General features: G+C 42.7%; 1 protein-coding gene across 1 annotated transcript in view; it reads right to left on the bottom strand.

Annotated features, from left to right (window-relative positions):
- Positions 1–12,881, bottom strand: part of flt4 (fms related receptor tyrosine kinase 4) — a 47,756-nt gene extending 34,875 nt beyond the window's left edge. Inside the window, exon 1 of the mRNA XM_085422133.1 lies at positions 12,449–12,881. Within this exon, the coding sequence (XP_085278259.1) occupies positions 12,449–12,506 (58 nt within the window). The 5' untranslated portion in view covers positions 12,507–12,881. The remainder of the gene's footprint in view (positions 1–12,448) is intronic.
- Positions 12,882–15,967: the final 3,086 nt, after the last annotated feature.

Genomic DNA, 15,967 nt, shown 5'->3' with positions numbered 1-15,967 from the left:
AGCTGTTAGACGTGCAGACTGAGTGATGAACTGGGTCCTAAATCCCCTTTGTAGATGAGTCTCGGTGATGGATGCTTCCCTGAGAAAAATCTGTTGGGAGATCACACACTGGCAAGCCACACGCAGATTTTACATCACTTTTGAAATGTCATTAATGACTGGCATGCCTGAGAGATAAAATGCCAAGCTGTTGGAGGTGTAGGTTGTTGAAGGAGGGGAAGCTACAACACAAACATTTACCATTACCGTGAACACCTCAGCTGTGGATTTTTTTTAAAAACAAAAGCTACAGCGTGCAGTAGATGTGTGTGTGTCACAGGAAAGGGAAAAGCAGCATCACACCCACACGGAGTTGAGCTAAAAGCTCCCAGAAATCACAGATCATTCAAACTGACAGAATTAATGTCATATACGCCGATGTTTGCTGAGCTCAGCACCTCTGAAGCGGCAGTCTGAAAATAACGTGCACCAACTCGATAATTTGGATTTCTTGTGTATCACTCGTCATCCTAAGTGGCTATCTCGCATCTGCTGAAGGAGTCGGAACTTATTTTGTGCTGGGTTTCGCATGACTGCAGGTCGAAGCACCGCTCACCTCTCTGCTGATTGATGAGTGGCGGAAGGGAGTATATACTGTAGGTGACTCTCATCCATGTTAGTGCAGAGGCTGCTGTTTCTTTCACCCCGTGTTTAACAGCGATGGCAAATTTTTGTGCCAGATGTCAATATCTTCCATATGGATGTGCTTCAAAATGTATACGCTCTCTTTCCAAACCGCGAAACCCCAGATATGGAGACCTGTCACTCCATCAGCTGCACAAAGCGTTTCAGCACATATATATAATCCCATTAGTGTTTGCTTGCACTCTGTCAAATACAATTAAAAACACACGAGGCGAATGCCAAAGTAAACCGAACACATCGGATCCTGAAAGTTTGGGGCTGATAACGTGTCTTGTCATGATAATAAACACTTTTTCCTGGTTTGAGCTTACATGCTGCTTTTCATGGCAGACTGCAATGACAATCACTCATTTATCTGGGTATGCCTTAAACTGTGAAGAACAGAAAGGTTAATGGTCACCGTGTATTGCAAGAGCTGTGTTCCTGAACAAGAGCTTCAGCTGGAGGACAGTCGGTGGGTGGACAGTGAGTAATCTGAGTTATCCTTCAGTACACAAGGCTTCAAGCTTCCTAAAGAAAAATGAGTGTCTCAGTTATGTCTAGTTTGTCTTTAATTTGCTTTTATTTAACTGGTGTTAGCACCTGGGCGACAGTTTAAATTAGTTTTAAATTGTTTCTGGCCACTTCTTTTTTAAGTCATGGCTTATGTATAATGCATTTGCTGACATTAAATGCAGCCACTGATTTCTCATCATTTGTGTGAGACACACAGTCTTTTATGTCCTGTGTCATTGCGTTGTAATACAGCAACTAATACAGGGCACATTGCATTGCTTGATAATGTCAGTGTAACTGACAAAAAAAAGGTCAGGCAAATGTGGTGTTCAAGTTACAGATCAGCTAACTCATCTCCAAATTTAACATGAAGTCACATTAGCTGATGAACACCTGGAGCTTCATAAAGTCCAACTACTTGTACACAAGTTCAGCTGCTCGTTAATGCAATTATCAAATTAGCCAATCAGTTGGCAGCAACGAAATACATTTATGCATGCAGACATGGACCTGATTAACTTCAAACTGAGCATCCGAATGGAGAAGAAAGGCCATTTAAGTGAGATGTGGGGCTGGTCTGAGTATTTAAGAAACTACTGACCTACTGGGATTTTCCCAGCAACCATCTTAAGGGTTTACGGAGTCTGAAAAAAAAGAAAATACAGAGAGAGAGAGGCAGTTTTCTCTGCAAAAATTCTTTGTTGATATCAGAGGTCAAAGGAGAATAACCAGACTGCTTCAAGCTGATAGGATGGCAACAGGAACTCATTATAGCCAAATTATGCAGAAGAGCATCTCTGAATGCACAGCACGTTGTACTTTAAAGCAGATGGGCTAGAAGACCACACCATGCGCCCACTCCTGTCAACTAAAAATAAGCAGCTGAGGCTACTATTCACACAGGCTCACCAAAATTAGACAGTAGAAGATTTGAAAAACATTGCCTGGTCTGATTTGGGGTCAGAATTTGGAATAAACAACATGAAAGCGTGGATCCAACCTGCCCTGACAGTTAGTTCAGTGTACTCGAGTGGCCTCCACAGTCAGCAGATCTCAATCCAACAGACCACCTTTGGGATGTGTTGGAGCAGAAGATTCACTTCATGGATGTGCAGCTGACAAATCTGCATCGACTGTGTGATGCTTTCAAAAATCTCCGAGGAATGTTTCCAGCACCTTCTTGAATTCAGGGAACACTCGGGACCAACCAGCACTAACACATCGTAACTGATGAAGAGGCCAGTGCGTGTATATTTTAAATGTAAAACACAATAACACACATGTTAACACTTTTTTTCTAACTGCTACAGAAACTGGAGATTGAACCGCTGACCTTCCAATTAGTGAACAATGTGCACTCCCTCCCAAACCGCAGCCGCCCACACAGGCATACAAAATTAAATACAGACATATAGAGAATGGTTAACAGCGATGTACACTTTAGTAGGTTTGCTGGAAAATGTGTTGGATCGTGCCAAATCATTGGTATAAATCATTTTCGCAGATGATTGTATGTCGAAACCCTATTCGGAATGACTCCCTGGCCTGAAACAGCAAAATGAGTGGTGATTGGCCCATTTACAAGCACCTTACAAATGTGAACACGGACAGAGAGCCAGAAAAATATTTCAAGCCTGGTTCCCCTCTTTCCCATGCATTCCAGCTGGTGGTGCAGAGATAAGCAGCAGCTTCGGGAGATTAGCCTCGACCAACAAATATCACAGTAATTTCATGCTGGATTCTGTTATCTAATGATTACACATGATATAAACACATAACATTAGATTTATAAATGACTTCAGGCACTTAAGTGTTGTGCTCTCATAGAGACAGGCTAATTCCGAGCCTCCTTTATGTCTGAAGCAGCTGAAGTGACAGCGACTCGATGACTTTAGAAACCTTGTGATTCGGCTCACCGACTTCTCGGTATCTGACACTCTGATCACCAGGGCTTGTCAAAAATAATTAAATTCTGTCTTCAAGACTTGCAGAAGATTTAACCTCCTCACTGACAGTCATTTGACATGGCTTTGTAACAGAGAAGCAGCTCACTCAACATGTCCTTGTAAAGAAACCTAACATTTCTCTTGAGAAAATAGAATTTCTCTCTTGTTTTGTGACAACCCATTCTTAGATTCGTTTAAAAGATTTGTAAAAGAGGAGAAATAATAGGCATAAAAAAAAATATTAAAAAAGCAAAAAAAGTTCCATCCATGTTTGACATCAGCCATATAAAGGGATATGGTTACACCGGCCGGATGACTTCCCAAAGCAGGCCCCTCTGATTTTCTACAAGATGGAAGTCCCAGATGTATATATGTGAGCTCTGTGCCAGAAGTCAAACACTTGCAAGGACAACTGTGTCTGTTTACTCCACAAGTGCCATTGGGCCTCGCTTTGATGTGCCAGCCTCCTAACTGGTTGACAGGGAGGAAAGAAGTGCAACTGGTTTCCTGTCAAATAAAATCTGTAAACAGCATTTTATTAATTCGAAAGACTCAGAATGCCTAACGGGCCATAAAACGTCTGCATCCCAGTGTTTTGCAGCAATTTCCAGCTTTGAATACAAAGAAAAAGGATTTTAATAATGCTGGAAAAGTTTAATTTATTTGGGACACTTGCAGATGCACAGCAAAGCTTATTAGGCTTGGTTTACATTAGAACAGCAAAATCATATGCATGCTTGAATGCACAGCATGCTAGAGCCAGCCAGGTCCAATTGTTTCCTGCCTTCGCATTTCCAGCCTGATTTTCACCCATATCATTCAGCTCAATGTAATCTTATTTGCATTATGCCAAATCACAACAGATGTCATTTCAGGGGGCACTTGACATAATAAGGTCAAGCTCTCTCACAATATTTCAGAGAGAAGCCTACTGCACGGCTTCCTTTGATTATAGCAACAACGGGGGGAAAAATTCCCTTTTATTAAGAGGAAACCTGTGCGCACAGCAGAAATCCATAAATCAAAAAAATGTGTGTTTCAAATCTCTTGTTCCCATTTGTGTTTCCCCTACTGATGGCTGGGAGCTCAACAGAAGCAGTACATCAGTGTGATTTCTCTTTCTCGTGCAGAAAACAAGAAGAATTTCCAGATAATCAAAGTTCCAGGGGCAACATTACATCCAAATGTACTACGTTTGCAAGATGAACTGCAGAACTGCTGAAGTTAGTGGACCTACGGTGATTCATACACACTGGATTTTTAACCCATTTAAAAGCCTCTTGATATGCGCACTCACATTTTATTTGCTGACCTCTCTGCAGGCTCACATTGGGAGTTTTTGTCACATTTACGCAATACTGAATGTGGGCTTCCTATAGTCTGTGAAGGACACCTGCTGACTAGATAAATCACACACAGAGAGAAAGCTTCAGTGCCATAGGGCACTTTAAGCCAGTTAAAAATGTAAAGCTTCTCTGAGAATCAGGCGGATGCAAGGCAAGCGGGATTCGTGGGCATTAAAGGCGAGTAGGCGTGAAGATGAGCCCTTCTCTCTTTCGCTCTCTCTCCTCAGGAGCGACACAGGGCGCTCGTGTGAAAAGCAGAGCGGTGTTTTTCACTGCGAGCAAATTTCCTGTTTTCTTTATCATATTCACGCGTCTCCCGCTTCCCGTTTTCATGGACACTAAAGATGATTTTGCCGTCAGCGTTTTCCTCTCCCCTCTGTAGTTTTGTTTCTGATCAGTCACATGACAGGAACAGGAAAAGAGGAACCATTTGCAAACAAATAACTTGTCAGACTCTTAGTTTTAGCACACAGGAGTGACTCAAGGGAATTTAAAAATAAAGTCTTTCACAGATATAATGATTATGGTAAGGCGTGTGCGGAGTCGCTGTGTGGTTATATAAAATATCCATGAGCAAAGTTCCAATGGAAATTCGGTTTAGATTTAATTACAGTAATAAAAAAAGGAAAGCGAAACACACATGAAAAGAATGTACAAAATGTTTCAACTTTTTTTGGTGGCGAGGGTTAAAATTAAGAGCAGCTTGAGGATGCAGCTACACTGTTACTGTGTTACTGGCTGAGGTCCAAGGCTAGAGGGCTCTGAAATAGCACCATATATCTGCCGAAGGACGGGAGGCCAAGCAGGCCACGGAGCAGACCTGCACTTTGGATGTGAAGTCAGTCAGCCACGGGCTCTGACACGCTTCCCTCTCTCCCTCTCTCTCCCAGCTTCCTCTGTCATCTGGACACAAGGCCGGGCCAAATCCAGGCGACTGGCTGACTGGCAGCCTGGCTTTGATTTCATTGTTACTACATAGGTGGATGACATCCACCACATCCCTGTCCTCTCCACTGCTGGGGGAGAAAAAGCCTTTCCAACATCCTGCCAGAGGAGGGCTACAAACATAAGGATGCCACGGCAAGCCATCTGGGCCAGCTTCCTATGTTTAAAACCTCTGACCCTGACTAAACCTTCCTGTACCTGCCACACAGGCACACCGGACAGCTCAACTCTTCCTTTGCAGCAGTGACTCTTTTTTTTTTTTTTTTTTTTTGGCTTGTCATCATTATTATAACTGAGATATTGCTTCCTCCACTGAGAAGGGAAGCAAGTACATTCTGGTAAATGCTCTGCCCCTGTTTCTGGCAATGATGATTTTGTGTGGAAGAATCTAAAATGTTCCTTTTACAACTAGCTGTACAAAAAGAAAGAATGCCAACATTAGTGCCAAAGATTAGCACAATCCAGCCCTGCTGTGATGGCTTGCATGCTCATAAAAATCACGCTGTGCCTCTTTAGAAGCCAAATGTTAAGGAGCTTCATTGCTGTGCTCGTTACCTGATTCGTGCAGACTCGGGCCATAAACAAGTCTCTGCTGCTGTCGTGTCAGATCTCCCGGCAAACTAAATCACCGCGGCAGCTTAAGATGCCGGAGAAAAGAAGGGCAAAGTAGGGAGTACTGGGTCAGCAATTATGGTGCTGAGTGCCTAAAGGGAGGGAAGCTGGCAATTTCCTCAGGCTTTGCCAATAGACCCTTTCCCATGAACCTCAAGTGACCTCCAATGCACAGCAAGTACTCTGAGTGACCAATAATATGCTACACGGACAAGTCACAACCCTAAACCCACACAGCTGCCCGAGCCTGAGCAGCAGTTTGAAAGTAATAGCGATGGCGACTCTAGCTAGAATTACGAGGGCTCCAAATTATGTTTGTCTCTAAGCAACAGAGGCACTTTGGAGTGCTGTAATATAACTGCGATACAGGCACTGCGTCCGAGGAGCCGGTCTCTGCCTTTAGAGGTATCAGGCCACGGATGCCACAAAGGAAGAATTTTCCTCCTGCGCCTCACAACATAACTTACAATAAATGTCGTCACTGCCTCGTATGGCTGTTGGATCCCATGCAATTACTTTTGCATTAGCGTGTCATGACAATTTGTGAAGTCAACACATTTGTAGCTGTGAACTGAAACCCCCTGATTATTCTGGACTCTCTCATTTGATCATCAACCTGTCGCCCCGTAGAATGACACCCAGCTGACACGACAGATTGTGCACGACTCCTCACAATTGTTTTTCTTTTTAATGTCGATTAACAACGGCAGTGACACAGCACTCACTCGTGCAGTTGTATAAGCTCTTCACCCTCCATGGGTGGCTCTGTACACTCAGAGACTCACAGTTCAAGTATTCAGCCATCAAAGCGTCGCTAAAATGCTGTCCTTGTGATGGACTGCAACATGAAACTCAGGCCTGGGTGAACATGAGAGACAGGAGGAAAATCAATAGGTGAAACCTCCTCTGCACAGTAATTATTCAAAGTGTGGTGAGATTTTTTTTTTTAAAGAGTGCAAAGAAAATAGAGCCCACTGAAACATTTCATTTGCACAGCAGGGACACTGAAATGACCATGGAGATATGGTTCTGAAAAATCCCTTCATGGCCATTTGTATAACTTCTCTTTTTCATACGACAACTCTATTGATTTTGAAAAGGTGCTACAATAAGGGCCGAATAACCAAGAATAACCATTATTTTCTTGTGGTGGGTCAATGGAACCATTCATACAACAAGACAAAGGCTGATTTTTCTCTTTTTTGATTGTTAACACACAATTATCTGTCAGTTTATACATCACCAACTGAGTGCAACATGATGAAAGTACTGATTAATTTTCTTTTTGAACTGTTTTGACATCACCTGTGGCTTTGTAGCAATTATTTAGCTACGAAGTGGGTCACAACCTCCCTCTTATCAAGGCAATCTGTTAACCCATCAGCTAGCTGACTCTGGGAGCAACAGCCAATATTTTTGGGCTTCCAATGTATCAGGATGTCCGGACAGTGGACACCGGATGGCTGATTCATATTCCTGTTCCATCTGTCGGTCTCTGCATGCACATGTGACGATTACAGCTACATGTAGAAATGACAAGTACTTTAAAACCAGAGAAAGCTTCTGGTACCAAAAATCTCGTCCCTTGCCTACAGACTGCAGACTGAATGCTGTAGACTGCTCCTTAGATTGTCCGTGTGGGCCTATTTGTGTATGTATTTGGGTTTGTTGTTTGTTTAAATACATTTTAATATGTTAATGACCTTTTTTTATGCCTGCAAACAACTGAACTAAAACTCTATTGGCAATTTGGAAGTTGGAATGGCAAAGTCTTTTCCCATCTCGTAAATGGATTGACATTTAAGTGTTTTTATAGTATTATTAACATCTCCATGCCACATTTACACATTCACAGACATTCATGTAGTGCTTTATACAACATATGAAGCATGCTTATCTCTCAAACATACACACTGATAAACGCTTTTGGGCATTTTGGGGTTCAATATTTTGCCCAAACACACTCACAGCCAAGACTGTAGGCAGCAGGGGTGCTGCGGATGCTAGGGCGCCCCCTGTTGCAAAAGGCAGACATCACCAGAGCCACTGAACGGAAGAGTCCGTACCACAAAGATGAAAAAGGTCCAATGGGCCTTTCTCTTTCTTACAGCAATGGCGGATCATGGAGTCTCACGATAGTTCCAAAAGTTAGCAACACACGCTAGTCGCACCATAGAGATATAGCAGCACAGACGTTTTTTAAAACGTAAGAAACAAGTTAAAAAACTAGTCTGCTTGTTATCAGAACACATTCCAACTGTCCACTAAACCTTTGTGAACTTTGACCCCCTGCTAACATGACTCTGACTTACTCAGAGGCTTTGCCCATAACCAGCTAAATATGCTCAGACTCTGAACAGGAGTGTGCCTCAAGAGTAAAATTAATTTCTGAGTGTAAATTTGGAGGTTTATAACCTGCACCCAGATGAAGGCAACTTTTGGCTTATTATGAGCTGCTGATGAGCAGTTTAATATTATAATTAAGCAATAATTGCAATATATATAATATAATATAATTTTATACCTTAGACTCTAGTACCCCGTCGCCTGCCTGCCTGCCTAATTCAGCACCCCCACCTTCAAGGCCCTTCCCACGGCTGATTTAGACTTGTGCAGTGAATCTTTGGACAGCCTACGACATAACCTACGTAAATGGCCAATGCTGTTGCCAGCACTCATCCTTGTGCGTGTGTGATATGTTAGTTTCCTTGTGATTGTGTTCCGGTGTTTTATATGCCAGCCACAATAGAAACAAATAAAATACTGGGATGTTTTATTCCTCCCGGGCCCCCGCTCTTTGTTGTGGTTAGTTTTGGTTTTTGATGGGTTTTAAAATTGTTTTTATTTTATTTTTTTTGGAGGCAAACATATTTGTCTCTCAACTTTTTTCCACTTCCTTGTCATTTTCCTCACGTCCGTTCCAATTTTTGATTTCCGTTCTGCAATCTCCCTCCAGGAATTTGATGAAACGTGAGTCCTTATGTTAAGGCAGCGATTATGATTCCCTTAGTTCCCTCAGTTACTCTTCCATTGAGCTGGACATCAGGTTGTGGCATAAGTAGTGCTGTAGGGTTTCAGAGGGGTCTACGATTATGACCCACCTGTGGTGTAAATTTAAAATAGAGGTATAAATCCCCCATTAATCCCTTGTCACATTGGAGGACAGGCGATCAAACTACTTCATGAGCCACGTGGGAGTGGGCTATTCATTTTCCCAACTGGGCTTCATGAGAAACTGGTATTGTTGTGGAGGGCTACACCAATAAACTTGTAAAAAGATAACATTAACACTGAGCTAAACTGAGTTCAGCTTATTGGCCCAGGTTTTCATGTGGGCCCTTAAGAAAATCATTTTTGCCACCCCCGATAGTCGCCCCCATGTGTGCAAATGTCCAATTAATAATGAAGATGTGCACCACATACAGAGTAAAAGGGAAAAATTCAAAAGTGGCTAATAACATTCAAAATGGGTGGTGAGGCTGGTCATTGTATTATCTCACAGCAGCATTACTATACTATATTTTTACATGAAAAGCATGTGGGGATCGCTGAAGTGACTAAAGCTCATCTTCACAGAGACGGAGCTTTTATCAAATCTCATGGCATCCCGATCGGTTGTGATCGGTTGTTAGTGAGATGTTGCCTCCAAAACCACTAACGTCACTCTTAAGGTGGTATTAGAAATGTCGGGGTATCACCAGAGCTCTTGGGATTTTGTGCTATGACAGCTGATCCAAGAGAAGATAACGAATGAAATTCAAAAATATCAACAAAGAGACAAAATAGTTGAATAGAAAAGTGGCGCCTCTCCAAAAGTTAATGGTTCTCTTTAGTTATTTAGATGTTTACATTGGGACCAGAATGGTGGCCACTGGATACTGCAAAGCAATGCAACTAGCATGACTAGAAACTGGGCATTGAAAACATGCAGGGGTCAGATATTTGAAAACAAAAATACCACAGATGGTTTCCATCAACTGTCTAACACCAACTTGGACACATATTTGGCCTCTGATTCAGATTCCTGGTGTTGAAAGAGCTTATCTCTCAGTTCTAGCTGTATTTGGGGTATTTGCGCTTTAGCATAATGAGAAAGTGAGTGACCAGAGCCCCAAATGCCCAGGGGGCCTCACTGCTCCATGCCAGCGATGAGTGAGCCACTGGACTCCTTATTTATTTGGACTTTACTGCAGCAGCAGCATTCCTCTCAGAGGAGGCTCTGTAGCTGACAGAACAAGATATTCAAGAACGGACACCATGGACCGCAGAGTCCTGAGGTTGAATCCTGAGATCAGCACTGAGAACCAGGAGGGGGTATTGTTAGCTAAAACAACTCAACCTCTATAAGGGTACAACTAGAATAATACCCAAAGTTGAGAGTCAGATTTCTGGGATGATCTGATCAAGCAGAGGTATGCGTACAGAAAACACTCTGCTAAAAGCAATATCAACACTGTGCACCCAAGACAGAGAGCAAGCCAAAGATCATTTGGCTCAGGAGCTCAGGTTTTCTTTTTTTGTTTTCTCTCTTTTTTCTCATATGTGGCTCATTTTGGGTTTAAAAAGGGTTTAAAAAGCCACTTACGGCGCAACAAAATGAAGGAAATTATGAGGGGAGAATGAAGGAATCAGTGACTCGCTATTCATTCCAACGCTGTCAAACAGCAGCAGAAGTTTCCCCCGTGATGTCTTTCTTAAATAAGACAGAATTTCTTTGATGAATGTCTTTGCACTGCTGTAATTCAAACTAGAGGCAGAGCGTGAAAGCAAGATGGGACAAAATGACTCGGGCAGGAGCTTTTTTAAATGCAGCTGCTGCGTAGATTATCTGCTCTCCCCATCTTATGACAATGACTTCTGGGCTGGCGGGTCTACAATGGACTCACCTTTAATCTCTCCCTCTGATCATAATAAGGGCAAGTCTGTGATCTAGTTACAGTTACATCAAACTCAGAAATGGCTTTTTAATGTCACGCATTTGAGAAAGAAAGAAATCTGGGAAGTGTGGGGTTAGGAGGGTTAAGAAAATCCCTCAGGCCAAAGACGTGCATAATCTTTAAACACAAGACTTTGTTTTGTTGAATTTATTTGATGAGAGATTTTATAAGTGAGGCAGACACAGACAAAGATCTCTGATGTTTCTGTCTTGGATGCTGTTTCACGAGTGGGAAAAAAAGACAAGAAACACTTTGCTTTAACTCCACATCTCCAACACCTCAAGACCATATTTAGCCCTCAGCAAGTCTGGATCCTATATAAAGCAGCTGAGCATAACATGACGCTTGACTTGATTCCAGTCTGAAGTGATTTTAAAAAGCAGCAATTCTGAGCTTCAAACTGCCATCTTTCTCCCACCTCTCCGCTTCAGAGTGTCAATCAATCCCGTAAGTTCCCACTGTGAGACTTGAAAAATGCCTCCAGGTTAGTTCTTCGACATTCTGTTTCATTTTTATGCTTTCTGTACCAGTTGAGAAGCAGAGGGCCTCTGTATGGATGAACACCCTGCAGAGTAGGCTCGTAAGATGAGAAAAACATTATACAGAGCTTTAAAAATTCAAAGGTCACATTTTTTTTGATGGGAATGAAAACTCGGGTTTGGTTCTTGTTCTCAGTGGATTCATGTGACCCAACCGGCACAGCTCATCCACATCCACATGCAGTCATTTACGGAAAGCTGCGAGCATTCTCGGCTGTAGATGTTTCATACATCTAATTTAAACCGTGCATAGAGGACCAGCGTGCTTTAGATTATTTAGACACAGCCTGGCTGAACTTGTTTGACTTTAAGACACACAAGTGACAATGGAAGACGTGTGCAGGCAGAGCTTTTTGCTTGCCACAAAAAAAAAAAACCAAAAACCAGAAGATTGCAGAGAAAAGCTCTGGACCCTCACTGACATATGGGAGCCCAGTGAGCTCTACACACACAACTGATGCAAAGTCACTAAAAGTCAGCTCAGCTGAATCCTCTGGTGTTTTTGTATCTCCTGAGATTAAGGCACCATCGATTAACAGCTACATCTTCATCAAACAGAACAACAACATGCCTCCCCCTAGTGCCTATCTGCATGTAGACTTGTTGAGTCTTACACCCTACCAAAAGATGTGCACTCTTAGTGTTTGTCAAAAGGACTGATTAAAAGTGGGTTAAAGTTTTTACGCATAAACTTTGCAGCTAATAACACGCTGATAACACGGGAAGTAGCCCCTACGCACAAATGCGCACAATTAACATCCACCTGGCTTCGTTCAAACCTCGAGTAAAACTTAAAGCAACTTAAATTAAAAGCTCAATCCACCTCACAGCAGAGGAAAGCCGGTGTAAACCTAGAGTGCAACACCTCACTTTGTTTTTCGTTTAAATAAAGTTGCGCTCAAAACTTCCACCGTGACTCATTGCGTTATGAGATGTCTCCTCACCTGAGGCGTATGCTAGTCCAATCCAAGTCCGACAGAACAGCATAAAGTCTGTCTTCATCTCCAGATCTCCGGTCCAGAAGTGCACAAGCTTGAGCTGAGTTTCTCTCTCTTTAAATTTTTTTTTTTAGAAGAATAAAAGAAAAAGGACAGGTTGGTTTTAACAGGCTCTTAGTGGAGAAGCTGGTTTCAATGAAGGTCCTTGGGTGGGGTTAAGGGGGGGAAACTCAGGTGAACGCTGTCTGTCTGTGGGCTGCTTTGCGCAGAGAGGACATAGCCGAAGTGCTGAGGAAAAGGAAAAGCACACACACACCACACACACAATTTCCCCCCTCGTTTAGTTTAAAAGGATGCATAAGGCACTGAATGGGATTTTCAACGATTTCCCTTTCCTTTGCTCGTGACGGGAGCGCATCCACATCCACCCACCCAGTTCATAAAACAAGCTGGAGAGGGGTGTGAGCGTGTGAGGTGGTGTGTACGGGCTAGGGAGGTGGGGTGTGGAGGGTCAGCCAAACATCCATGACAAAGTTCCTTCCTGCTGTATTAAAGACTTTTAGAACTGCGGATAATAACTGTGGAGGATAATAAAAACGTGCAATAAGAGCACTGCAATATTGGAGCTGTGGGTTTTCCCATTTGTTGCGTTGCTGCAGAACCGTTTGGCATTGATTTTCTGTCATGGATTTTTCCCAAAGCATTTAAAGTCGTCCTGACACCTAAATAGCTTAGCAGGTAATCCTAATACCATCAGAAATTCTTACAAAGCCACCACGGGAGCACTGCAGTCACCACAGGAAGGAAACAAATGCCACTGCGAGATAAAGCAACAGAGGCAGCCTGCAGACAAATATAAGAATGTAAGAAGGAATGGTATTTTTGATGTATCAAAAATAGGCTCAAATTTCAAAAATGTTTTTAAATCCTTCTGACACCAAACTGTCAATGCAGTTTTATGTGTTTAGGTCAAATGCTGGTTGTTAATTTGATGTAAAGGAAAGATCTCTTCTGGCATGCTTCTGGACACAAATTCTTCCTCACGTTAAACAAACATAAGCTGAGGGAGTGCCTCTCTATTAAGTCTCCGTAATAACTCATCCAACGGGTCAGATGTAAGTAATGATGCCTCCAAGACTAAACTGCACAGAGTTTCTTCCAGACTTGACCAAATCCTGTTAACCCCCACCACCCACTCATCCATCCTCCTCGGGGAGTCCTCAGAGTGTGAATAAAAGTCATGTACTAGGAGCACAACATGCCCGTAGCGAGCCGCTATCAGTCCCGTTTTATCGTACAGGGAGGGATTTGGAAAATTGAAAACCTGTGTACCATAAGTCAGAGAGGGCAGAAGGGGGTGTGCGCTTGTGTAATCATGCGCACGCACAGAGATGGGCCTTCAGGTGCAGGTGTGTGCTTTATCTGTGAACTGTCAGGGTCACCTTTGCGGTGGTCAGACAAACATCGTATGGAAAGTGCAGAATAATCAGCGCAAGTCCAGTGAGATATATATAATAATGTGCTGCTTCGCCACTTGGAAATCCATTACAGCATTAAAGTGTCTCCGGACTCCTCCCTTGCTGTGCCTTTAGAACAGTCCACACATTAAGCAGCAGCTGTTGATGAGACATATGAGAAATAATATTTTTCCTTGATATGAACATGGTGTGATTCCTCAGCTATGAAGAGCCTGACCTCAGGGAGAGAGCTGAATAACAGGGAGTCAAAGGATTATTGTTTGTTATTGTGGGCATGTGTTTCCACTCCGGAGCCCTTACGGCAATCCACCTCTCTGACCTTAAAACACAATGTTGTGATTGAATGGTTGTAATTAAAATGTTCCCTCGGTTTCAGGCCGGCAGAGCCTTCGGCTTCACAGAAAAATAAACACACTAAATTGTGATGATAGCCTAACAAAGCGCTGTCCAGGGAGTTACTAAATCTCATTACGAATATAAAACAGATAATGTCATAAACAAACGAAAAACACTTGAACAGCCAATTCAATAAGAAATCCGCACACATAAGCCATTCAGGCAACAGCGATAGCAAACAATAGGCTTTACGCAGGATGGCACAATCGCCTCTGCTGTGTCAGATGAAAAGGTTTCAGTTTATAATTCGTCCGACCCCTGAGAGACAACCGAGGGCTCAAGGACTCGTCCTTGAAGTGCCAGCACTCCATCCGGCCCATCCTCAGGTCAGGAAACAGATTACAGCTCTACAACTACTATCATAGGAAGGATGTGGAGCAAGCGTGCAACCCTCTCGCTCTTTCGCCGAAGTTCATGCCCATGGGCCTCCACGCTACACTGCACTTTTGCCAAGCTACTTTGAAGAAGCTGTTACAGTTCAGCAGAGTTCCTTTGGGTTTCTTTTGATTGTGGTAGCCACCATTCTTAGCATTTGTAGATCATGCCGAGTTACGGTGCCCTCCTGACTGTAGGAGCAGCGCGGTTTGCATGTAAGTTATTTGCTATGTAATCAGGATAGCAGTGGGACAAGACAACTCTCACAGCTCAAGGCAGATCCAAACTTAAGTTTGAATCTCAATCTCAGATTTGTTTATTTGCAGCTTTTATCCTTCTTTGCTGAAACTTCTTGTAGACAACTTGATACAAATCACACAGGCTCATGCATAGACCTCCCCAAATCATTCAATTTAGTTTCATCTTATCAATACTTGTGATTTGGCGCTTATATTAAGCAACGATCAGACAAGCCCTTATGACAAAGAACTTGGCGACAGTGAGAAGGAAAAACTGCCTTTCAACAGGAAGAACGGTCCAGCAGAACCAGGCTCAGGGAGGGGCAGCAATCTGCCACGGCCTATCTACACTTTCTCTTGACTTAGCCACTCCATAATCATTCCCGTTCTTTATGAGGAGACATGGAAGGTATGCAGCTAATGTTGGGTATATTTATTTAAGATGGCACTGTGGTGCAATGGCTGTGTGGAGTTTGCATGTTCTCCCACCTGTGTCTATTATGTGTCTTCCTCCCACAGTCCAAAATTGGCCGTAGGTGTGGTGGTCTGAGTCTCTGTGTCACCTCTGTAGCCTTCTCCAGCGTATACTTTGCTTCTTGCCCTGTGACACCCAACCTAAATCCGGTAAATAAAGGAAAACAGCTGATAGATGTGCTCTAATAGAAATTTGACTTTAGTGTTTAGTATTTATACCACTTTCTACTTCTCCACTCTTTACTTGACTACATGTATCACAACCATATATCACATACAACCAGCAGATTAATCATTGAAAACTATAAGAAAATAGTTTTTAATACAGCAGTATAATCCTGCTTGAGGGAGATTATTTATATTTAGGGGTCTGCTCTCATTAACTAACAATACTTAAGTGAGATTTTAAATTCAGACTTTTATTTGTAACAGATTGATTTCATCATGTGGTTTTAGTGCTTCTATTTAAGTAAATATAAGAAGTAGGCATAAACGTTTCCACCATGATGGGGATAAAGTTCTTCTTTGGTCTGCGCCAAACATCCCTGTTGTTACTGTGACTG

The sequence above is a fragment of the Rhamphochromis longiceps genome, linkage group LG2, assembly GCF_057381845.1.
Source record: "Rhamphochromis longiceps isolate RC_006_pf linkage group LG2, R_longiceps_female_GT1.1, whole genome shotgun sequence".
Taxonomy (NCBI): Eukaryota; Metazoa; Chordata; class Actinopteri; order Cichliformes; family Cichlidae; genus Rhamphochromis; species Rhamphochromis longiceps.
Note: the sequence above shows the minus strand (reverse complement) of the source record. Positions and strands in the feature narration are given on the sequence as shown.